General features: G+C 41.1%; 1 protein-coding gene across 1 annotated transcript in view; it reads left to right on the top strand.

The window, feature by feature from the left end:
• The window catches only part of ETNK2 (ethanolamine kinase 2), a 108,536-nt gene extending 103,781 nt beyond the window's left edge, over positions 1–4,755 (top strand). Inside the window, exon 8 of the mRNA XM_073587147.1 lies at positions 4,022–4,755. Within this exon, the coding sequence (XP_073443248.1) occupies positions 4,022–4,094 (73 nt within the window). The 3' untranslated portion in view covers positions 4,095–4,755. The remainder of the gene's footprint in view (positions 1–4,021) is intronic.
• The last annotated feature ends 20,146 nt before the right edge of the window (positions 4,756–24,901 follow it).

Here is a 24,901-nt window from a genome sequence, read left to right as displayed (position 1 = left end):
ATAGAAATAAATACAAGACCACCAATTGTGTAGTAAAACGCGCTAATATCAGGGTATATTATAAGGTAGTACACATCTTAATTATGTAGCAGGGGTCGGGGTAGCCCCCACATAGAATATATTCTAGCCCCCATAGAATATAAAGTAGCCTTCTCATAGTAAAATGTATCCCCCTCAGAGAATATAATGTATCCCCCTCAGAGAATATAATGTAGCCCCTTCATAGAATATAATGTAGCCCCCTTAGAGTATAATGCAACCCCCTCATAGAATATAATGCAGCCCCCCATACAATATAATGTAGCCTCCTCATAGGGTATACTGTAACCCCCCCATATAGTATAATGCAGCCCCCATAGAATATAATGTAGCCCCCTCATAGGGTATAATACAGCCCTCCTCATACAGTATAATGCAGCGCCCTCATAGGGTATAATGCAGCCCCCTCATAGGGTACAATTCATTCCACCTCATAGGGTATAATGCAGCCTCCCCCACGCACAGAATATAATGCAGCCTCCCCTCATAGGGTACAAGTCATTCCCCCTCACAGGGTATAATGCAACCCCCTCATAGTATATTGCAGCCCCCTCATAGAATATAATGTATTCCCCCCTCATAGAATATAATGCAGCCCCCCATACAATATAATGTAGCCCCATCATAGGTTATAATGTAGCTCCTTCAGAATATAATGCAACCCCCTCATAAGGTATAATACAGCCCCCCATAGAATATAATGTAGCCCCTTCATAGAGTATAATGTTGCCCCCCTCATACGGTATAATGCAGCCTCCTTCATAGGGTATAATGCAGGGCCCTCATAGGGTTCAGTTAATTTCCCCTCATGGGGTATAATACAGCCTCCCCTCATAGGGTATCATACAACCCCCCTCATAGGGTATAATGCAGCCTCCCCCCCACAGAAAATAATGCAGCCTCCCTTCATAGGGTATAATACAGCCTCCCCCACACACAGAATATAATGCAACCAGTACTCAGTTATATAACAGGGGGGCGGCGCTCCCCCCTGACTTATGGCCCCAGAGCTGCTGGGGGAGCAGGGGCCTTGGTCTGCCAACCCTGTTAGTGGGCAGTGTTAGATGCATGTTGCGGCTAAAACTACCCGCTATTAAAGTAAAATGAATAGTCACCCCTCTCCACACCCATGGGGGCATGGGGAAGGTTGAATATTCATTTCTCTTTAGCAGTGGGGACAGGCTTTAGCCAAAGCAGCCGGCTTCTGCCTCTTGTCACCCGCTGCTGCTCCACTGTCACCGGGAGACCCCATAGAAGCTGCATGGTGTGCCGCTATTAGTGACATGCCATTGGCTGGAGGCCTCTGGTGCAGCGGGGGCCCTAGGCAGCTGCTGGCCATGTATGCCAGCAGGTGTCAGTGCCTGGGCCCACCGGAGAATCCTCCGGTTCTCCGATGGGCCAGTCCGACCCTGCTCTTCCTCTAGTCCACATGAAAATTAGAAGTTTTGTAATTTTCTAATTAGAGAAATTTGCTTTTTTTTTCTTGTACTTGACTGATCTTTGCTTCTCAAAATTCTCAATTCACAGGTAAAATCTATATTCAGTGAATACAGACTGGGATAGGAGATGGCAGTTGGTGCTCTGTAACTTTTATTTCGGAACAACCTGCAGTAGAATGTCTGTCTGCCTCCAGCTCTTTCCTCTTCCACCCCCTCCACTTCATAACATTTTAAAAACCCCAATCACCTCCATATCTTATCTAAGTAATGGGGAATTCATTGAATACAGCATTTACTCATGAATTGAGAGTGAAAGATCAATACCGAAGAAAAAACAAGCAAATTTCTGTGATAAAACATCTTACAAAGTTGCTTATTTTATGCGTACTGTTAATTTATGTAATAAGAATGGAAATGATATTGACTTTTTTAAATTCCCAGAGGAGTATTGAATGGCCTATAATTGTCCTAATGTCAGCTTGACACTCTTCACAATGAGAAACATTATCTCTTAGACTCCATAACATTATAAACGCCCTAACATTAACAGCTGATATGTAGCTTTTTATGGCAGCAATTGATGGGACATTTTCTGATGTGGCACTTTAGAAAAAGATCACAGTACTGTATGCTATAACATCTTGATGCAGAGTTAAAAAACATTCAAAAATTGTTCGCTCAAATTTGGCTGATTGAGGGGCTACCTTTATTAGCACATTGCCCACTGTTTCCTGTAATGCTTTCCTATGGTTGATGGGGACCTGACAGTGGTTCACTGGTATGTTCTAGTCAACTGCTTTAACTTGTCTCTTTTACCTGCATGGTAAAGAAGCAAAAAAACTCAAAAACAATGAAGGAATTGCAGTTAGTTTTCACCCCTCAAACCGCTTAAAAAGTTAAAGGGTTGATCCAGCACTTAATGGGGTTGTCTACTACTAGGACAACCCCTTCTTAAACTAAATGTTCATCCCCGATAAAATAATAAAGCCTATATTCTACTCCCATGCCGCTGCCCAATGCAGTGTTGTGACACCGGCGCCCAGTCAGCGCTGGCGTCACTACTGTCTCCGCCTTCGTACTAACTGAACGTAAAGAGGATGCTAGGGCTGCAGCTGATCCCAAATTTTCTCTTCATGTTCAGTTTGTCTGAAGGATGAGACAGTGAAGCCAGCGCTGATTTTGCGCCGGGCATCATGTGTCATTCCATCGCATCACAGCCCTCGCTGACACCCCTGGAACAGAGCCGGTTCGGGAGGTGAGTATAGGCTTTCTTATTTTGTCAAGGCCAAATATTTAATTTAAGAAGGGGTTGTTCTAGTAGTAGACAACCCCTTAAAAATGTATTTTCTAACTATCCATCCTTATGCTCTAACCATTTTTGTAATTTCCTTTATTACACAATACCCTACACTTCTACCTATATACCTAATCTCCAAATGTGTTTTCTACTGTACTTCCTGTGACGTTTTGTTTGAGAGGTGTCTCAAACGTAACAGCATAGGAGGCTGGGGCTGTACTCATTCTCCTGCATTGTCCATCGACCCTCCTGGAACAGAATGTCACAGGGGTAGCACTGCAGTTACTCACTAGTTTGTTTCATCGCTGCCCCTTCTGAAGATATCCTGGGTGATGGATGCTGTGGCAGATGTGAGTGCAGCGCCAGCACTCTGCTTCTATCTCTGCCTCTACCATAGCTTCTGGAAAAAAAAAGACCTTGTCAGGGGGCGGTGATAGAAGCAGTAAATGCCATCAGTGCCACCCCTTGATGAGTTTAAGGTCTGTGCTAGAAGCTGTGGGATGAGGCTGGTGTCACTCCCTGCTTCTATCTCCACCCCCTTATTATGTCTTCTTTCAAAGAAGCTAGAGCAATGGTGGATTTAGTAGCAAAATGGAGACTCTGCACTTACATCTGCCACAGCGTCCATCACCCATGAGGTAGGACATCTTAGAGGGGTGCCAATGCGACAAACTAGTTAGTAACTGCAGCACTGCGCCCTGTGATGTCCTGTTCCAGGAGGGACGATGGACTCTGCAGAGAAGCGAGTGCAGCCCCGGCCTCCTATACCGTCACGTTTGTGACTAATGCTAAACGAAACATCACAGGAAGTACAGTAAAAACTCACATTTAGAGTTTTAATAGATGGGTAAAAGTGTTGCATAAAAAAGGATATTACGAAAGTGGTTAGGGATAGATAGCTAGAAAATATATTTCCGGTGCCGGACCACCCCTTTCAACAAAGTTAATCATTGAATTATATGTACCTCAAAAACCATAGAAAAATGCAATTCATCTCAGAGAAAAACAAGTCATAGTCTGTGCTCACATATGGGAAAATCATTTTGACTGAATGGCAATGTTTTTAATGGGGTTTTCATAGAATTAGAGTTTTTATGTTTTGTACCTGATGGGGCTTGTCAGCAATATTTTTCAGTTCATGACCACTGTTGAAACATTATCTGACGCATTTTTCCCTTTTCTTTCTTTTGCATGCTTTGTGGTACTTTAGTCATCTCATACTTTCTTTTCTTTTTTTTTTAATCAGGTATGCTATGTTAAGATTCCAACAATACTTTCATGTGAAGCCACAAGTGACTGCACTGTGGGACTTAAAGTGACGAATTATCACTGGAAACTAAAGCAGAACCTGGATAACCTGGAAAGTCTACGGTGCCCTCCCATTATAACATGTTCATTGGATCAATGACACAACAACATTGTCTAACAAGCTGGGGTCTCCTAGTAGAATTGCAGCGCAGTTACACAAACTTTATGCATTTTCTAGAACAATGACTCCTTAACATTGATGACCATCTCTCTAGCCAGCTGACAGTGCCCAGGACAATATCTGATCCAGACTGATACTTTTGCTTTTGTCTCATTAACTTTTAAATGGCTATATAGACAAGTACATTTCCCATAATTTCTCACAATTGTACTCATGGAAAGTGTTTCATAATATTGTAGCATAATTTTTTAAAACCAATCGTTCAATATACTAAGCTACTCTGTTAAATGGCTTGTCTCTTAGCCCATACAGCACAAAAAATATTCATCTGTTAGGCTAATAGAAATTGTGAAAGAATACGAAATCCACCGCATTCATGAGGGAAGCGCTATCCCAATTCTGTTACCACAGAAAATTCAGTATTGTTTCGGATGTTGGGAGGTATGAACTTGTCCTTGTATTATTATGTCCTTAAAAAGGGCTAAAAATATAGTGACAAAGTCTCTTTAAAGTTTCCTTTTAATGTGAATAAATCAGTAATTATCATTGTCCATGCATGATCAACTTAACAGCAATTGCAAGCAATGATTTTATATAGTATCCTTTCTCGATTACTGTATTCTTTGTACTATAGGATGCATATTTAGCAGGAAAAAATATCTTTTAGTTTGCAGACTAAGCCACACAGTTCTCTCTCGCCAAACACCGTTCTCTCTCTCTTCCTCAATTGTACTGTATAGTTTTCTAACGGGATGAAACGGGTCAAATCGCTGGCGCCTGGGAAGGTCAGCAGACCACCAGGTATCAACTGCTTATCTTCCATTAGACCACTATGTAGTAAGATCCCCTTTTCCCTAATATACACTAGACCTCCAGGTGTAAAACCTATATTTATAGCAGAACACCAGGCAACAAAATAATAACACCATACACCTCATTTTGTAGCCTAAACCACCTGATCTAAGCTTCCAGTTGTACACCAGACCACCAGGAATGGATATTTTAATCCTCGTAACTTACCCCAGAATAATGCTTCTCAAACTTTGAGGTGTTCCTCTAAACCCGACCCACAGTTATAGGTGAGACAGTTATGACAGAAGTGATCAATTCATACTAAAACCCTTCTTTGGTTGCTGCAGAGTCCGAATAAAAGCTTTTTGTGCTTACTTAACAGTTCCCCTATGTTTAGGATATAAATTGGAAATTTGGGGCAATTTTTACAAATTTGTGTATTTAATGGTGAGGCCCATACATCACTGTGTCCCGGCTAATGACACCCAACTATAACATTGTTATAAAGCCGTGCCTACTTTTATCTTAAACCGCTAGACAATAAAATGTCCTCTTCTACTCTAGATCACCAAGAGAGGAGGCAATATTGTAGACCACCAGAGAGTGTGATATTAACTTCTCCACTAACTACCTACACTAACAAACCAAAACGGTATCTCTTTTGTTGTAAAAAAAAAATACAATATATTGTGCATGATAAAGATGGCAAGAAAGGTGTCTTGCTAGAAATCCAGGTCTGCATTGCAATTTAGTTATAATGTGAACACTCATTCTTCCTGTATGGATTATTACTTGATGAACATACCAAGCCCATCGGTGTTAAACTATGAGCATATTCAAATAGTGTCGGACCAAGAAAATATTAAATGATTTTTATTCATTGCACAAAACACACAATTTATACAAACATGATTAAATTTGTTGGTGCCTCAAACCAGACAAAAAAAGGAGGAGTAGAATAGACAAAGACTAACAGCCGAAATACTCTAAAGGCAGGGTTTAACCCTTCATGTACCTGGTATACTGAGCCCATTAAATGTTACACAAAATATATTACATGTACTGAGGAAAATTCCCAGCATCCAATAAGTTAATATTAATAGTAATAGTTGGTAAAATGCATATGCATAACACAGATAATGTCCACATAACAGCCTCAATTAGTCTAAACAGACAACCCAGAGTGTGCCCTATGCCACTAGCTCTAACTGGGAGCTGACAGCACGCTCAGTGCGGTTCAGTAGCCAGAACAACATGAGGAAACCCAATTCAAATACCCATACCTGAGACGGCGGTCCCCGGTCAGTTAAATGTACAGTGACAGCCTATTCCTCCAGACTCCTGGACCCTCTGGAGGAATAGGCTGTCACTGTGCATTTAACTGACCGGGGACCGCCGTCTCAGGTATGGGTATTTGAATTGGGTTTCCTCATGTTGTTCTGGCTACTGAACCGCACTGAGCGTGCTGTCAGCTCCCAGTTAGAGCTAGTGGCATAGGGCACACTCTGGGTTGTCTATTTAGACTAATTGAGGCTGTTATGTGGACATTATCTGTGTTATGCATATGTATTTTACCAACTATTACTATTAATATTAACTTATTGGATGCTGGGAATTTTCCTCAGTACATGTAATATATTTTGTGTAATATTTAATGAGCTCAGTATACCAGGTACATGAAGGGTTAAACCCTGCCTTTAGAGTATTTCGGCTGTTAGCCTTTGTCTATTCTACTCCTCCTTTTTTTGTCTGGTTTGAGACACCAACAAATTTAATCATGTTTGTATAAATTGTGCGTTTTGTGCAATGAATAAAAATCATTTAATATTTTCTTGGTCCGACACTATTTGAATATGCTCATAGTTTAACACCGATGGGCTTGGTATGTTCATTGATTATGCATAGTGTTACCCATCCTTTTTTGGGAAATGGGTTTGGGTGTTATGTTTATTAATAGATTATTACTTGTACAATATGTTCAGCTAACACATATAGCCCAGGACAATGTAGAGGGTGCAGGGCAGCCTACACTATATGTTGACCATACCGGTGCAAGATTTTCCGGCATTGTTTCTTGTCATCCAATAGAAGTGCCTTTTTACATTTTTGAGATCTTATTTGCCTAGACTATATATTGACTGCTAAGCCGTAGTAATTCCTATCCCCATTAAGTGACGGAGAATAGTTATACCAAATATCTGAAGCCTGGAGATGGACCTAAAAGTCTTAATTATCTGTGCTTTTCAGTATTAACCAGCTTCATGGAGCAGATTCTTCTATCATGGATATTGGATAATTCTACATTGCTTTTGTGTAGTATTTGGGTTCTATAAAAATATAAAACCTATTGCAGAGTTAGGGTGGTTTCGCACAGAGTTTTTCACAATTTTTTCTGAGGTTTTTAATGCACTTTTCTTACCCCAAAACAATGCGGCTTGATGTTATATACAAGGCTATAGGAAAATATGGCTTACCCTACAAACAATGCATTTTGGCACTTTGATGGCTTTTTGTGCTTTTATTTTAGATTTTTCAAACATGATGTATTTGTTCATTTTTCTGACTTTTTCCCCCATTGGCTTCATTATAGGTCTTGTAAAATGGCCAAAGAATCTTCATGTTTCAAATGTTATGAATTGAAAACCATGCCATTGCCACTAAAAATGTTTGTAAAATCGCAATAAAAAACACTTGACATTCATACTGTTTTTGCTTGAAAGAAACAAGGATAAAAAATTTGATTTTAAAAGGAACTTAAACCAAAAATAATTCAGTTTACTACTTATTGTAACATAATACATTCAAGTCCATAAGGACAGTACCATGCAGGATATCCTTTCAAGCTCAATTTTTTCAATTTTTATATACTTTCATAAAACTCAGAAGCAAAATTTCTGCTAGTTTGTAAAATACAAGCACTAAAAATTAGACATCAGCTGTATGAACACGTGTCCATAGAGCAGTTTAGACGGAAGTAGCGTGTGTGTAGAAATTTAGATAGACAGCATTTCCCTAAAATTTGTTAACATCATGATTTTCATGCTTTTTGTTGTTTGTCTTTTATATACACATGCATTTTACATCAGAAAATCAGTATACCTAGAGCATTTAGAAAAACAAATAAAGCTCATTTTCACAAAAACAGCGTGTGAGCCCACCCTAATGCCACATTCACATGGTCAAGTATTTGGTATCTGTATTCCAAAACCAGAATTGAGAAACGTAGAAGAAATGCAAATCCCTTCTACTTCTACTTGGTGTCGGTTATGTTCCAAGTGTTGACTTACGAATATTAAGGCCGGGATCATACATACGAGGAATATGAATGAGTCTCGCATGTTAATACCCGGCACTGCCGCCGGCACTCGGGAGCGGAGCGTGTGGCACCATGTATTTCTATACGGCCGTGCGCTCCGCTCCTGAGTTCCGGCGGCAGTGCCGGGTATTAACATGCGAGACTCGGCCGTATTTCTCCCATGTGTGATCCTGGCCTTATGCAAAATACTGCCGAAGGTCCTGTATTGTGAAGTGGCCTTAAGTTTCTGGCAAATTAAATTAGAATGGATTGTTGTGTACCCCATAATAATACAACAACACTTACAAGTTACAACAATTTTGGCTAAATATGCGCAGATAACACAAAATATGCAAAATGTTTCAAAACACTTCTTATGTTTAGCTGTGTTTTTTAAGGAAAAACATGCATACATACAAAGTATTAAAGAAGGGTTTTCGGACTGCAATCTGTGCCTTAGGCAAGTTTCACACATCTGTATCTCACTGTCCAAGTTTGAGCTCTGATGCCGGACCACCCTAGGGTTTTCTAACCCATACACGGCAGACTCATATATGAGGCTGTTGAGTTCGGGGCAGGAGACCCGCTGCTAATCTGCACACCACGGTCCATACTTGTACCATGAGATATAGAAGTGTGAAACTAGCCTAACTTGAGGCTTTTATATGACTGCTAATTTTGGAAAAGCTGTGAATATCATTACAATAAAGTGGGTAATGTAACTGTGACAAAAATATAGACTTGGGCTGCATTCACACGTTGCAAGGCCTCATTCAGATGTCAGTAATTTTATTATTTTAACGCAAAAAACGGTCTAAGTTTCATCACTAAAAAATTAGAGTTTGGTCCAAGGAAAAAATAGACAGGACACAAACGAGGTACATGGATGTGTGAATGTAGCCTAAATCTAGCATCTGTTTTGTGGGGGGATAAAATCAAAATAAATATATTAATAAATTATTTACATGTTGCTTAAAATTATTTTCATTAAAGACAATGACATGTTTGTTATGTGTTTCATTTACAAGCAGTAAAAAGTATTAAAAAGCAAAACTGGAATCTCACATGCCATTTTTGATGCAGTTTTTTAGTGAAACACAAAGGTGGATCCAAAAAAGGGGGAGATGTTATGTTTTCCTTTTATACCTTCCATTCTTTCAGGATCTACTCCTAGCACAGGCAAAAAAAGAGATGCATTGAAAACTGTCTCTAAAGTATGTGTAAATCCAGGATTAGGGCTGGACGATATCAATCCTGAAAAGTGGGATGAGTGTGATGCCAGTGTCATGCGCTTTTCATATGAGTACAATGCGATTTTTATCACATAGCATCAGAATGATATCCAATTTACATGTGAATGCGATCTGATTGCAATGCCATTTTAACATCAGCTTTTACGTAGAGTGATTCTCTGTCATGTACACACAGTTTTCCAAGGTAATATTCTTCACTACATATATATAGATATCTCTAATATAACGCTGGATGCGTCCTTCTGTCCAAAGCCTCTATAGACTTGGCCTGCACAGTGTGGTTGGATCAGAAGAAAGAATCCAGTGTTCAGAGGGCAAGGATGAAGGGGTGTGGCACTGGAGATAGTGGTATGCGTAAGCGCTGATCGCATACTGCCATCTCTTGCCCATGAGGACATACCGCGATCTTCAGAGAGGTAAATTTCTGGAAAAAAATGGCATGAGATCTCATGAAATTTTATTAACTGGCAGAGGGCAAGCGGACATCTGGGGGCAGATGTGTAAAGCCTGGGAAGGGGGTAGTACCCATGAAGCTTCCCAGGCTGTTAATATCAGCTCACAGCTGTATACTTATCCTTTACTGGCTATTAAAATGGGGGACCAACCAAAAAAATGACATGTGGTCCCCCTATATATAATAACCAACAAAGGCTAGACAGACAGCTGCAGGCTGATATTAAAAGGTTAGGAAGGGGCCATGGATATTGGCCCCTCCTAGACGAAAAACATCAGCTCTCAGCCGCCCCAGAAATGGTGCATCCATAAGATGCGCCAATTCTGGGGCTTAGCCTTGGTCTTCCAACTTGCCCAGGTGCATTGGCAGGTGGGTGAGCGTCTTGGGGTTGATGTCAGCTTTGTATTAGCAGCTGGCATCAAACCCAGGGGTTATTAATGGAAAGGAGTCTATAAGACACCCCCATTACTAACCCCATAGTCAAATTGTAAAAAAAAAAACCACCCAAAATAGTCCTTTATTTGAGATAATGACGCAGACTCCGTTATTGATTCTAAATTTACCAAAAACACTTAATCTCACCTCAACGCCCAATCCAGTGAAGCCAATGTCCCATGTAGCAGAATTAAATAATAACCATATTCCTCACCTGTCCGATGTTAAGATAATCCAATTAGCCCACAATGCGTCTAGCTTTTACATCTAGATGGTAGGCTGAATTGTTGCATGATGCGACTATACAGCCTGCCATCCAGCCGAGACACTGAGCTGAGCGTGCTTGTGCACCATAGCGCCTCATAGTGTTGGGAAATAGGTGAGCGGGGTTCATATGCAATGAACTACGTTCATCTCACATCAACATGAGAGCGGGAAAGCTCTCACATTTGCAGTGCCATCAGAAAGGTCATCGGAGTTAAGATCCAATGAAGTCCTTTCACCTCAATTACATCAGGGCAAGTGCTGTGGGAAAAGTTCTATCCATGAGGAGATAGAATGACCAATAAGTCAGCCTACGGCTTGACAGAAAATATTCAATTTTTTACTAGTCAGTATAGCTGGTCACCGGGAACTTAGCTTGTTCTAGTAGATGTTGCCATTCCTTAAGAGCTTATTTTATAGCTAAGAGCTCACGGTCACCAATGACATAATTCCTTTCTGCTTAAGAAAATTTCTTGTAAAAGAATCTGGGATAATTTCCTGATACAGAAGAATTTTCTGAGAGAACTGCTTCTATACCAATAGCAGAGGCATCCACTTCAGAGAAAAACAGCCACTTGACATTAGGATGGTGTAGGACAGGAGCAGTGTAAGGCTGGTTTCACATTAGCGCTTTTTAAGTGCACGCACGGCCGGGGGTAGCTCCGCCCCCGAGCCGGCTCTCTGCCCGGCGTGCCCGCCCCTTGCTTGTAGCGCCGCCTCCTAGCGCACAGCGGCGCCTGCGATCGGCGCACCCTATCTTTAGCATAGGGTGCGCAGATCGTGCGCAGGCCGTGCGCTAGTTGCGCTTTGACCTGCGCTGCGCACTTTTGACGGTGCGCCGTGCGCGCCGAAATCCAAAAAGTTTGATTTTGGCGCGCACGGCGCACCGTCAAAAGTGCGCAGCGCAGGTCAAAGCGCAACTAGCGCACGATCTGCGCACCCTATGCTAAAGATAGGGTGCGCTAGGAGGCGGCGCTACAAGCAAGGGGCGGGCACGCCGGGCAGAGAGCCGGCTCGGGGGCGGAGCTACCCCCGGCCGTGCGTGCGCTTAAAAAGCGCTAATGTGAAACCAGCCTAAAAACAATATTTAAAGGCGTATTCACATATTCAAGATCCTTTCTCAATATGTTGTAGGCGTAATAGTAATAATAGCACATACCTAGGATTAGAAATATACACTGCTCAAAAAAAAATAAAGGGAACACTTAAACAACAGAATATAACTCCAAGTAAATCAAACTTCTGTGAAATCAAACTGTCCACTTAGGAAGCAACACTGATTGACAATCAATTTCACATGCTGTTGTGCAAATGGAATAGACAACGGATGGAAATTATTGGCAATTATCAAGACACACTCAATAAAGGAGTGGTTCTGCAGGTGGGGACCATAGGCCACATCCCAGTACCAATGCTTTCTGGCAGATGTTTTGGTCACTTTTGAATGTTGGATGTGCTTTCACACTCGTGGGAGCATGAGACGGACTCTACAACCCACACAAGTGACTCAGGTAGTGCAGCTCATCCAGGATGGCACATCAATGTGAGTGTCACGATTGGGCTGGCAAGTAAACTGGCACGAGGGGCACCTTTGCTGGCACTGACACTAGTGGCACCCTAACTCGCCATGTTCCCCGGGATACCTCAGATGGCGATGATGCCGGGGCCTCTGCCCTCGCCCTAGTCTCCTAGCTTTAGTCCTGCGTCTGTCCCCTTCCCCCCTCCCGGGGAAGAGAGGCGCTACCGGGTACCGAAGTACACCAACCCGACAGACGGGAGCGAGACAAGAGTAAAAGAAAATTCCACTCACAAATAATACTCTAACAAGCAACAGAGGTATACACCAGGGTGTGAAGGACGGGGAAGAAAGCAAAGCAGGAATGGATGAGGAATCACCAAGCGTACAAACAAGCAACCGTCGCACAATAAACTCCAGCACTCCAAACACCAGCTCCTCTCTCCAGATCCTTATAGCAAATGCTATCTCAGACAATGATCTGGCCTGCAGACCTAGTTTTTATAGGAGAGAGGAGTGGTTAACCAAGCATAGCTGAAAGCAGGGATTTCCACATGGCCGATTAACCCCTGTCCTGCTGAAAGAAAACAAACACCTTTAATATGCTGGAGAAGTGCTTCTCAACGGCAAAGCAGGAGCCATCAGACGCTGCGGTCTTCTGGCTCTGTTCTGTCGCGGTAACCCCGTGACAGCGAGCTGTGGCAAGAAGGTTTGCTGTGTCTGACAGCGTAGTGTCCAGAGGCTGGAGGCGCTACCAGGAGACAGGCCAGTACACCAGGAGATGTGGAGGGGGCCATAGGAGGGCAACAACCCAGCAGCAGGACCGCTACCTCCACCTTTGTGCAAGGAGGAACAGGAGGAGCACTGCCAGAGCCCTGCAAAATGACCTCCAGCAGGCCACAAGTGTGCATGTGTCTGCACAAACGGTTAGTAATGGACTCCATGAGGATGGTCTGAGTGCCTGACATCCACAGATGGCGTTTGTGCTCACAGCCCAACACCGTGCAGGACGCTTGGCATTTGCCACAGAACACCAGGATTGGCAAATTTGCCACTGGCGCCCTGTGCTCTTCAAAGATGCAAGCTGGTTCACACTGACAGATGTGACAGAGTCTGGAGACGCCGTGGAGAGCAATCTGCTGCCTGAAACATCCTACCGAAATGAGATCCTCCGACCCCTTGTGAGACCATATGCTGGTGAGATTGGCCCTGGGTTCCTCCTAATGCAGTACAATGCCAGACCTTATGTGGCTCGAGTGTGTAAGCAGTTCCTGCAAAATGAAGGCATTGAAGCTATGGATTGGCCCGCCCATTCCTCAGACCTAAATCCGATTGAACACATCTGTGACATCATGTCTTGCTCCATCCACAAATGTCCCTCATGACATCCGCTGACTCACCAGGAGCATGCCCAGGTGTCGTAGGGAGGTCAAACAGGCACATGGAGGCCACACACACTACTGAGCATCATTTCCTTGTCTTGAGGCATTTCCACTGAAGTTGGATCAGCCTGTAATTTGATTTTCCACTGATTTTGAGTAACCTTCCAAATCCAGACCTCCATGGGATATTAATTTTGATTTACATTCATCATTTTTGTTTTCTTGTTCTCAATGCATGCCACTATATAATGAATAAAGAATTGCAGCTGCGATATTTCAATCAGTAATTTCTACGATGTGGTATCTTAGTGTTCCCTTTATTTTTTTTGAGCAGTGTATTATAGTCCACTGGTATAATGACCTAGTTAGCGAGTGGTCGTAACCTTGGATACCTAAGGTCTTGCATTACCTGCACATGAGGAAAGCGACATAGCAAATCAGAAAAACTACACTACATTTCTAATTGGAGGTATTTGCTAATATTATTATTACACCTACTACATATTGGGATAGGATCTTGAATATGGGACTACTCCTTTAAGTTCCTGGAAGAATCTTATAGTGGAATCTGACCAGTTCTGAGAACGGAGTAAATCTAGATGGGGATAAAAGCACACACAATAGGGCAACACCATAGATAGATTACCATAGGGAGTAGAATCTGTGGTAGCGCTCACAGATTTTCATGGTCAGTATAGATGGTCATGGGGAACTTAACTTATTCAAGTAGATGTTGACTTGCCATTCCTCAGGAGCTGATTTTATGGATAAAAGCTCACAATCACCAATGGAATAATTCCTTTCTGCTGGAGAAAATTTTTGGAAAAAGAATCTGAGATAATTCAATGATCCAGAGGAATTTTCTGAGAGAACTGCTCTCCTCACCAAAAGTAAAGCAGTTCCAGCCATCGCATTAGGGGTGTGTTAATCAAATGTTTGACCAAATATAGCAGGCTAATTTTTAAGCTGTTCATTTTCTATGTCCTGTAAATTATGTGATAAATATCCAAATGGCCCTTGGCAGAAAAAAGGTTCCCTACCCCCAAATTTAAAATAAAATTAGTGTTTAGTGAAACTGATAGGAAATATACTCACTCCTCAACAAAGAAAATGCAACACCAAATATTAAAAGTTATGGAATTATAAAAATCAAAGTATCAATAGACATGTTAAGGCTATGCAAATGATGATAAACTGAAAACAACGTTTTCAAAACATCTCCATTTATTCAGTATTGCAGTATATTAACCCCTTATTGCCCAGTGGTATTTCAGTTTTTGAATTTCTGTATTTTTCCCCCCTTCTTCCCAGACCCATAACTTTTTTTTATTTTTCGGTCAATATGGCCATGTGAGGGCATGTTTTTTTTGCGGCACAAGTTGTACTTATTAATTACACCATTGGTTTTTAACATATCGTGTACTGGAAATAGGAAAAATTCGAAGTGCGGTGAAATTGCAAAATAAGTGCAATTCCACAGTTGTATTTTTTTTTTTTTACCATGTTCAGAAAATGCTAAAACTGACCTGCCATTATGATTCTCCAGGTCATTATGAGTTCATAGACACCATACATGTCTAGGTTCTTTTTTATTTAACCCCTTTACCCCCAAGGGTGGTTTGCACGTTCATGACCGGGCCAATTTTTACAATTCTGACCACTGTCCCTTTATGAGGTAATAACTCTGAAATGCTTCCATGGATCCCACTGATTCTGACATTGTTTTCTCGTGACATATTGTACTTCATGTTAGTGGTAAAATTTCATTCAAATAACTTGCGCTTATTTGTGAAAAAAACGAAAATTTGTCGAAAATTTCGCAATTTTCCAACTTTGAATTTTTATGTCCTTAAATCACAGAGATATGACACACAAAAAACTTAATAAATAATATTTCCCATATGTTTACTTTACATCAGCACAATTTTGGAACCAAAATTTTTTTTGTTAGGAAGTTATAAGGGTTAAAAGTTGACCAGCAATTTCTCATTTTTGCAACACCATTTTATTTTTACGGACCACATCACATTTGAAGTCACTTTGAGGGGTCTATATGATAGAAAATACCCAAAAGTGACACCATTCTAAAAACTGCACACCTCAAGGTGCTCAAAACCACATTCAAGAAGTTTATTAACCCTTCAGGTGCTTCACAGGAATTTTTTGAATGTTTAAAAAAAATGAACATCTAATTTTTTTTCACAAAAAAATTACTTCAGGTCCAATTTTTTTATTTTACCAAGGGTAACAGGAGAAATTAGACTGCAAAAGTTATTGTGCAGTTTGTCCTGAGTACGCTGATACCTGATATGTGTGGGGAAACCACTGTTTCGGTGCATGGCAGAGCTCAGAAGGGAAGGAGCGCCGTTTCACCTTTTCGGCCGGGATCACACAGCGAGATACGGCGGAGTCTCGCAGGTTAAAACCAATCTCTGTCGCCGACACTCCATAGCGGATCGTGCAGCCGCACAGCAATACATGGAGCTGCACGCTCCGCTCCGGAGTGCCGGTGCCAGAGCTTGGTTTTAACTTGCGAGACTCGGCCGTATCTCGCTGTAGTGTGACTCCGGCCTACAATGCAAAATTGGCTGGAATTCAGATCGGACGCCATATCACGTTTGGAGAGCCCCTGATGTACCTAAACAGTGGAAACCCCCCAAAAGTGACCCCATTTTGGAAACTAGACCCCCAAGGAACTTATCTAGATATGTGGTGAGAACTTTGAACCCAAAAGGGCTTCACAGAAGTTTATAACGTAAAGCTGTACAATTAAAAAATCATATTTTTTCCACAAAAATGATCTTTTCACCCCCAATTTTTATTTTCCCAAGGGTAACAGGACCATAAAAGTTATTGTGCAATTTGTCCTGAGTACGCTGATACCCCACATGTGGGGGTAAACCACTATTTGAGCGCATGGCAGAGCTCGGAAGGGAAGCAGCACCCTTTGACTTTTTTGGCTGGAATTGGGATTGGATGCCATGCCGCGTTTGGAATGCCCCTGATGTGCCTAAACAGTGGAAACCCGCCACAAATGACACCAATTTGGAAACTAGACCCCCCACGGAACTTATCTAGATGTGTGGTGAGCACTTTGAGCCCCCAAAGGCTTCACAGAAGTTTAGAACGCCCGGGCATGAAAATAAAAAAATCATATTTTTTCCACAAACATGATCTTTTAGTCCCCAATTTTTTTATTTTCCCAAGGGTAACAGGAGAAATTGGACCCCAAAAGTTGTTGTACAATTTGGCCTGAGAACGCAGATACCCCATATGTGGGAGAAAACTACTGTATGGGCACACGTCGGGGCTCGGAAGGGAAGTAGTGACGTTTTGGAATGCAGACTTTGATGGAATGGTCTGCGGGTGTCAACGCGTTTCGAGAGCCTCTGATGTGCCTAAACTGTTGAAACTCCCCACAAGTGACCCCATTTTGGAATCTAGCCCCCCCAGGAACTTACCTAGATATGTGGTGAGCACTTTGAACCCCCAAGTGCTTCAGAGAAGTTTATAACGCCCGGGCATGAAAATAAAAAAATATTTTTTTTCCACAAAAATGATATTTTTGCCCCCACTTTTTTATTTTCCTAAGGGTAACAGGAGAAATTGGACCCCAAAAGTTGTTTTGCAATTTATCCTGAGTAGGCTGATACCCCATATGTGGCGGTAAAACACTGTTTGAGCGCATGTCAGAGCTTGGAAGGGAAGGAACACCATTTGACTTTTTCAACGCAGAATTGGCTGGAATTGAGATCAGACGCCATGTTGCGTTTGGAGAGCACCTGATGTGTCCGCACAGTGTAAACCCCACCAATTCTAACCCCAACACACCCCTAACCCTAATCTCAGCCCTAACCTTAACCCTAGCCCTAACCCTAATGGGAAAATGGAAATAAATACATTTTTTTTATTTTATTATTTTTCCTTAACTAAGGGGGTGATAACAGGGGGTTTGATTTACTATTTATGGTGGTTTTTTATGTTTGGCAGCTGTCACATGCTAAATGATGCTTTTTATTGTAAAAATAGTTTTTGCATCACCTCATTTTCAGAACTATAACTTTTCCGTATTTTGACCCACCGAGTCATGTGAGATCTTATTTTTGCGGGACGAGTTGATGTTTTTATTGGTACCATTTTTGGGTGCGTGACATTTTTTGATCGCTTTTTATTCTGATTTTTGTGACACAGAATGAACAAAAAAACAGCATTTCAAGAATTTCTTTTGGGGGGTGCGTTTACACCGTTCCACGTGCGGTAAAATTGATAAAGCGGTTTTATTCTTCGGGTCGGTACGGTTACAGCGATACCTCATTTATGCCTTTTTTTATGTTTTGGCGCTTTTATGCAATGAAAACAATTTTATATAAAAAATAATTATTTTTGCATCGCTTTATTCTGCGAGCTATAACTTTTTATTTTTTCGCTGATGACGCTGTGTGGTGGCTTGTTTTTTGAGGGACAAGATGACGTTTTCAGCGGTACCATGGTTATTTATATCCGTCTTTTTGATTGCGCGTTATTGCACTTTTTGTTCGGCGGTAAGATAATAAAGAATTATTTTTTGCTTTGTTTTTTATTTTTTAAGGGGTTCGCTAAAGGGGTTAACTAATTGGACAGTTTTATTTTGTTTTTTGTTTTTTTATTTCCAAAAAATGAATTTATTAGGGAATATTTTTTTTTTAATTTATTTAGCGATTTTTTTTATAAACTATTTTTACACTTTTTTTTTTTTTTACTTTATTACATTGTCTCAGGGGGTACATAACTGTCGTGTGACAGATCGCTGATCTGTCACATCACAGATCGCTGTGACAGATCAGCGATCTGTCACAGGCAGTGCAGAAGACTTCCTCATGCCTGCGCTTTGCAGGCAGTGAGGAAGTCAGCTCCCTGCAGGCCCCCGAAGGTCCCTGCCGCCATATTCGATCCGGGGACCTGCAGGGAAGGAGGCCCCCGCAGCAGCGCTGCACATTGCGCTGCTGCGGGGGACTCAGGGAAGCACAGAGGGAGCCCCCTCTCTGCCAATGCTTCCCTAAACCCCCGGTACACTGCGATCGTGTTTGATCGCAGTGTGCCAGGGGTTAACGTGTCAGGGGCGGTCCGTGACCGCCCCTGACACATAGTGCCGGGTGTCAGCTGTGATAATCAGCTGACACCCGGCCGCGATCAGCAGCGCTCACCCCGTGAGCGCCGCTGATCGCGCTAGACGTACTATCCTGTCGCCGGTCATAGAGGCCCGGGTACCGTGGATGGGATAGTAGGTCGGATGTCAGGTAGGGGTTAACTGGTGAAAAAAAATCCAAAATTTGTAAAAAATAGTAAAAAAAAGCCGCCATTTTCCGAGAACTGTAGCGCCTCCATTTTTCATGATCATTGGCAGGGTGAGGGCTTATTTTTTGCGGGCAGAGCTGAAGTTTTTATTCATACGATTTTGGTGTAGATATAATCTTTTGACTGCCTGTTATTGCATTTTATTGCAATGTAGCAGCGACCAAAAAACCTTAATTCTGGCGATTTGAATTTTCTTCTGGTTACGCCATTTAGCGATAATGTTTCATTATATTGATCTGGTAATCTAAACGCGTTGGTGTATATTTGATTTTTTATTGTTTTATTTTGAATGGGGCGAAAGGGGGGTGATTTGAACTTTGTATTTTTTTTATTTTTTTAAATATTTTTAAAAGTTTTTTTTTACTTTTTGCATGCCTCAATAGTCTCCATGGGAGGCTAGAAGCTGCAATACTTTGATCACCTCTGCTACACACAGATGATGATCAGATCGCCTGTGTGCAGCAGAAATGCTCACTTGCTGTGAGCACCGCCCTGTGGCAATGACAACCATAGAGGCCTGCTGCAGACCTCTGGTTACTGCAAGGTAGGATGTGGATTTTTGTCCGAGCTGCCAAATGATGAAATTCCAAAATATGTTATAAGTTATTTATTCAATGCGTTTCAAGGTTAATACAACCCCTTCTTCAGGAAAAAACCACGTACACCTTACATAGGTAGTGACTGTACATTGCTTATATAAATCCAAGATTCAAAAAAACGAGCGCCAAGTAGTCAGATGACACATGTCAAAGTTACTAAATAGTTAATATATCATTACTTGCATAAAATTCAAAGTGATTATTTTAAAAGCCCATTCAGATAACATGTCCATTTTAATTTACAGGTTTTCAAACGAAATAAAAAGATAATAAAGAAATAAATTTCCAAAAAAGAGAGAGAAGGACATCTGACGCGAACTTCAAAAGACAAGCTCTACTGACATCAAATTCAATTTTCTAACAGTGGGACTACTGGGCTGTAATACGGATTACCTTTAAAACTTCAAGACAAGGGTTGAACGTCTGTTGTAATAAATTATTTTTAAAAACATTAATTGTTTATAAAGAAATTAGATAAAATACACACATTTTTATTAATAATTTTATCTTTTTTTCAAAAAAACATTTGTCCAATTTATTTTTAATTTTATAAAAGTAGAAAAAAGATATATATACATAGAAAGGAATAAGGGGAGTTGATCACTCGTAGGCGCGGTGTCCAAGCAGAAGAGACACAGCACTCCAAGCAGTACCGCACTCACCTTGGCAGAATCACAAGGTAATAAAGATCTGCAGCATCGCCCGTGCTCAAGGAGTTCATTATGATTACTGACAGCCCCCAGGTAGGGGAATTATAAATCCATCCTGGCTCTCAATTCAACCAATACACGCAGTGGCAAAGCAGAAGAAGATCACTGTTTGGGTGCAAGGCAGGACCCAAAAGGGAAGGAGAAAGGTTTGACTTTTTGAACACAAAATTGGCTGGAATCGACAGCCGATGACATGTTACTTTTGAAGGGCCCCTGATGTGCCTAAACAGTGGATATTCCCCCCAAAAGTGATACCATTTTAGAAGCTAGACCCCTCAAGGAACTTATTTAGAAGTGTGGTGAGCACTTTGAACCACCAGGTGCTTTACAGAAGTGTGCAACAGAGCTAAGAAAATTAAAAAAAAAAACATTTTTCCTGCAAAATTTTTCTTTTAGCCTGAAATATTTTATTTTCTCAAGAGTAACAGGAGAAAATGGACCCCAGGATTTGTTGTGTAATTTCTCCTGAATGTGCCAATACACCATGTGGGGGTCAAAACTATTTTTGAGGCACAGTGCAAAGCTCAAAAGGGAAGGAGCATCATATTATAGTGCAGATTTTACTATTATGGTTTCAGGGTGCCATAACCCACTGGGAGAGCCCCTGAGGTGTCAGAACAGTAGAATGCCCCATAATTGACCCCATTTTACAAACTATGCCTCTCATTGAATTAATTTAAGGGTGTAATGATCATATTGATACAAAGGGTGTGTCACAGAATTTTATACCATTGGACAGTGAAGAAAAAATTACATTTTTACCACAAATATTTTGCTTTAGCCCAAGATTTAAAATTTTCGCTCAAGAAGTGGGTAAAATTGACACCAGAATGTATCCCACAATTTCTGCTGAATATAGAAATACACCATATGTGGCTGTACAGTTCTGCTTAGCCATACGGAGAGTCTTGGTAGGGATGGTGTGCTATTTGCCTCCTGGAGCGCAGATTTTCCTCATATAGTTTTTTAGACTCCCTATACAGAGCCCCCTAAGTGCTACACAGCAGAATCCCCCCAAGTGACCCCATTTTGGAAATCTTACCCCTGCCAAATGTGAATGCTAAAGTTGGTTTATGCACGCTAGGGCTCAGAAGTGAGGGGGGCATTTGGATTTGTGAGCGCAGAATTTGCTGAATTTCTTTTGGCTTTTCCAGAGCCTTTCTGCTACCAGTAACGTGGATGCCTCCTATATTTCTGTTAACAGATGACAAAACTGAGTGGGGACTTTTTTTTGTGGTTTGATTTAAAGCTTTTATTGGGAACATTTTTCATAACGTTTGTGATCACATTTATCTGGCGCTCTACACTGAGCACATACTTTGGGGTTTCCATCTAAATCTCTGATCTACATGACAAATGAAACCCCTGAGGGATTCATTCACTATAATGAGGCATCAGAGTTACTCTGGACTCCGTCTGGCCTCTGTTCAGCGTAGTCATTCCTTTCAGAGGTGCACAAAACTATTGTGGACTGCGTTTTTATGCACGCCGAAATAGACGGACACCGCCGGATCACAGGTCCTATGGCATTCACAGTGCCTCCATCTGCCTCATTATAGGGAATATTCCACCTGTGGTTCTGAATGAATCACAAATTTTAGAGATTTACATGGAAACCCCTATGAAAGCGCTCGGTATAGAGCGCAGGATACATGTGCACCAAGCCTTACTGCGATCTTTGTGAGGCAGAATGAACAAATCCACAGCAGGTGAAGAATTGGCTTTATTTTTTATGCCTTTCCTCATGCAGTATAAGATTAGGCAACTTTATTCTTCGGGTCGGTCCGATTACAGCGATACCAGATTTATATCCTTTTTTATGTTTAGCTTCTGTCATACTGTACACTAAAAGACGCTTTTATTTTGCAAGAAGTTTTTGCCTCACCATATTTTGAGAGCTATAATTTTTCCATATTTCGGGGTACAGAGTCATGTGGGCTTGTTTTTTGCTGGACAAGCTGACTTTTTATTGTCTTTTATTGGTACCATTTTCAGCCACATGACATTTTTTGATCGCCTTCTATTCCGATTTTTGTGGAGGTAGAATGAACAAAAAACAGCAATGCAGGAATTTTTTTTTCTCCTTTCCACATGTGGTAAAATTGATAAGGCAGTTTTATTCTTTGAGTCAGTATGAATACAGCGATGCCACATTTATATTTTTTTTTATGTTTTGGCGCTTTTACGCAATAAAAACTTTTTTTATACAAAAAAATTTATTTCTACATCGCTTTATTGTGAGAGCTATAACTTTTATACTTTTCCACTGATGGAGCTGTATGGCAGCTTGTGTTTTGCGGGACAAGATGGCGTTTTCAGTTATACTATTTTTTTTTTTTACAGTCATCTTTTTTTATCGCGTTTTATTCCACTTTTTCCAAGCGGTATGATGATAAAGCATAATTTGCTACTTTGTGGGGTTTTTTTACAGCCTTCACTGAAGGGGTTAACTAGTGTTAAACTTTTATAGATCGGATCTTTCCGAACGCGGCGATAGCAAACGTGTGCTTTTTTATTTTTTTATTTTTTTTTTTACATAAAAATGTGTATTTGTTAGTGGATTTTTAATTATTATTTTGTAATTTTTTTTTTGCATATTTTTTTAAAAAATGGTTGTTTTTTTTACCTAGTCCCTTTATAGGACTTTCACTTTTTTCACTTTGAAGGTATAGTGCATTGCAATGCACTCCAACAATCAAGTCAAGTCTAATATATGATCGTATTTTTAGCAATTTAGGTAAATAGATGTAGTTTTCATAGGATGTTATGCATAGTAACTTATTATTTGACTCATTTGGGCGGTATGGTGGCTCAGTGGTTAGCAAAGCAGCCTTGCAGCGCTGGGGTCCTGGTTTCATATCCCACCAAGGCCAACAACTGCAAGGAGTTTGTATGGGTTTCCTCCCACATTCCAAAGACATACTGATAGGGAATTTAGATTGTGAGCCCCATCGGGGACAGTGATGATAATGTGTGCAAACTGTAAAGCACTGTGGAATATGTTAGCGCTATATAAAAGTAAAGATTATATTAAAGAATCGTAGTTTAACTTTTTCTACGCACTAAAAAAGAAGCTTCATTAGGTGGCAGTAGAAATTCAGTTATGTAGGGAAGGTAGTTAAAATTGTATCAGTAGAGAGCTCTGTAAATCTTCCATTTTTTTAGGTAGAATATGGAATGGCAAGTCTCTATTTGCTTCTAGGCACTGGAGGTCCGGTGCCTAAGGTAGCAGGATGTGGGGTTGAGGCCAAAATGAAGTGCAAAAAACCCCTAACATTTTGAACCTTATTCTTTAAGATGCAAATACAAATGAACCACTGAGGCAGGGAGCATCCTGCTCCAACGTACAGCAGTGTGAGGAGTTCATTTCATCACGCTACACAGAATGCATACACCAAATTACCTGCAGATGGTGCTGTTACCTTACAGTATAAAAATATATAAAGGATTAATATATGCATAAACAGAAAAATATCCCTGTAATAACTGTGAGGCACAAAACGACTAAACTTTAGACAGCAAATTTACTGCCAGGACAGAACAGTTAAGGGTGGGAAAAATCGGAAGGAAAGTTCTAAAGTGACAGTTAAGAAGAGGAACAGGGAAAAGAAAGATTGTAATTGGTAAAGTGGAATTGGAGAAGAGAAAGATACAGAGTGTGGAGAAGGAAAAGATGAAGATGGATGTCATTGTTACTGATATAGAGAGTAGTGATTCATCAATGGAATCGAGTGACTATGATGATGAGTTCTTTTTGGAAAACAGAGTGTGACCCTGGAATCTTAAGGCTGTGTGCACACGTACCTTTTTTAGCGTTTCCCGTGGCGATTTTAAACGCGCGATTTCGCCGTGGAAATACTTAAAAAAAGCATTCCATGCAATCCTAATTGATTGTGCACATGTTGTGCTAATGGTGCGTTTTTTTACTGCTGCGGAATCAGCATGTTCATTAATTTTGCGGAATCGCGCGCGCATACACTTGCATTGCAAAAACACATAGCAAAGCGCATGTTAAAACGCGTGACAAACGCGTCAAAATCGCTTACAAAAAAGCGTCAAAAAACGCATGCGTTTTTCTGGCAAAGGGTGTGCGTTTCTGCTCAGGAATATTCTGCTTCAAAAATGCAATGTGGGCACATAGCCTAAAGGGAATGTCACCTCTCTGACCTTTCCCGGCGCCTGCACACTGCAGTACTCTGCTCTGCCCTCAACAGATTTGCAATGGAATAATTTGATTTGTATTATGTTATTTTTATTAAAATATACAAATATATAAAAAAGAATAAATAGTTGAATATGGATGATGAGGACATTAGCAACATTTTTATGTCCAAAATTGGAATTTTATTAAACCCTTTCACAACATGCGCCATACTTGTACTACGCATGTCGTTTCCCTTTTATGTGATCCCCAGCACTGAGCCCACATCTTTCCTGGCATATTTCAGCTGATTTGAACAGCTGACATGGGCCCCTAACAGCCGCAGGTGGAATCACAATCCACCCAAGGCTGTTAACCTGTTAAATGCCTCTGACAGCGGCATTTAATGTGATCGCACGTCATTAATCTAACCCATCAGTGCCCATGTCACATGACCATGGGTCGCGGATAGGTTGGCATGACAACTTGGGGTCTGCAGCAGACCCCTGTGGTTGTCATTGC

Source organism: Dendrobates tinctorius, unplaced genomic scaffold, assembly GCF_039654945.1.
Source record: "Dendrobates tinctorius isolate UK_male_01 unplaced genomic scaffold, ASM3965494v1 ptg000098l, whole genome shotgun sequence".
Lineage (NCBI taxonomy): Eukaryota > Metazoa > Chordata > Amphibia > Anura > Dendrobatidae > Dendrobates > Dendrobates tinctorius.
This window is presented reverse-complemented; position numbering and strand designations above follow the sequence as displayed.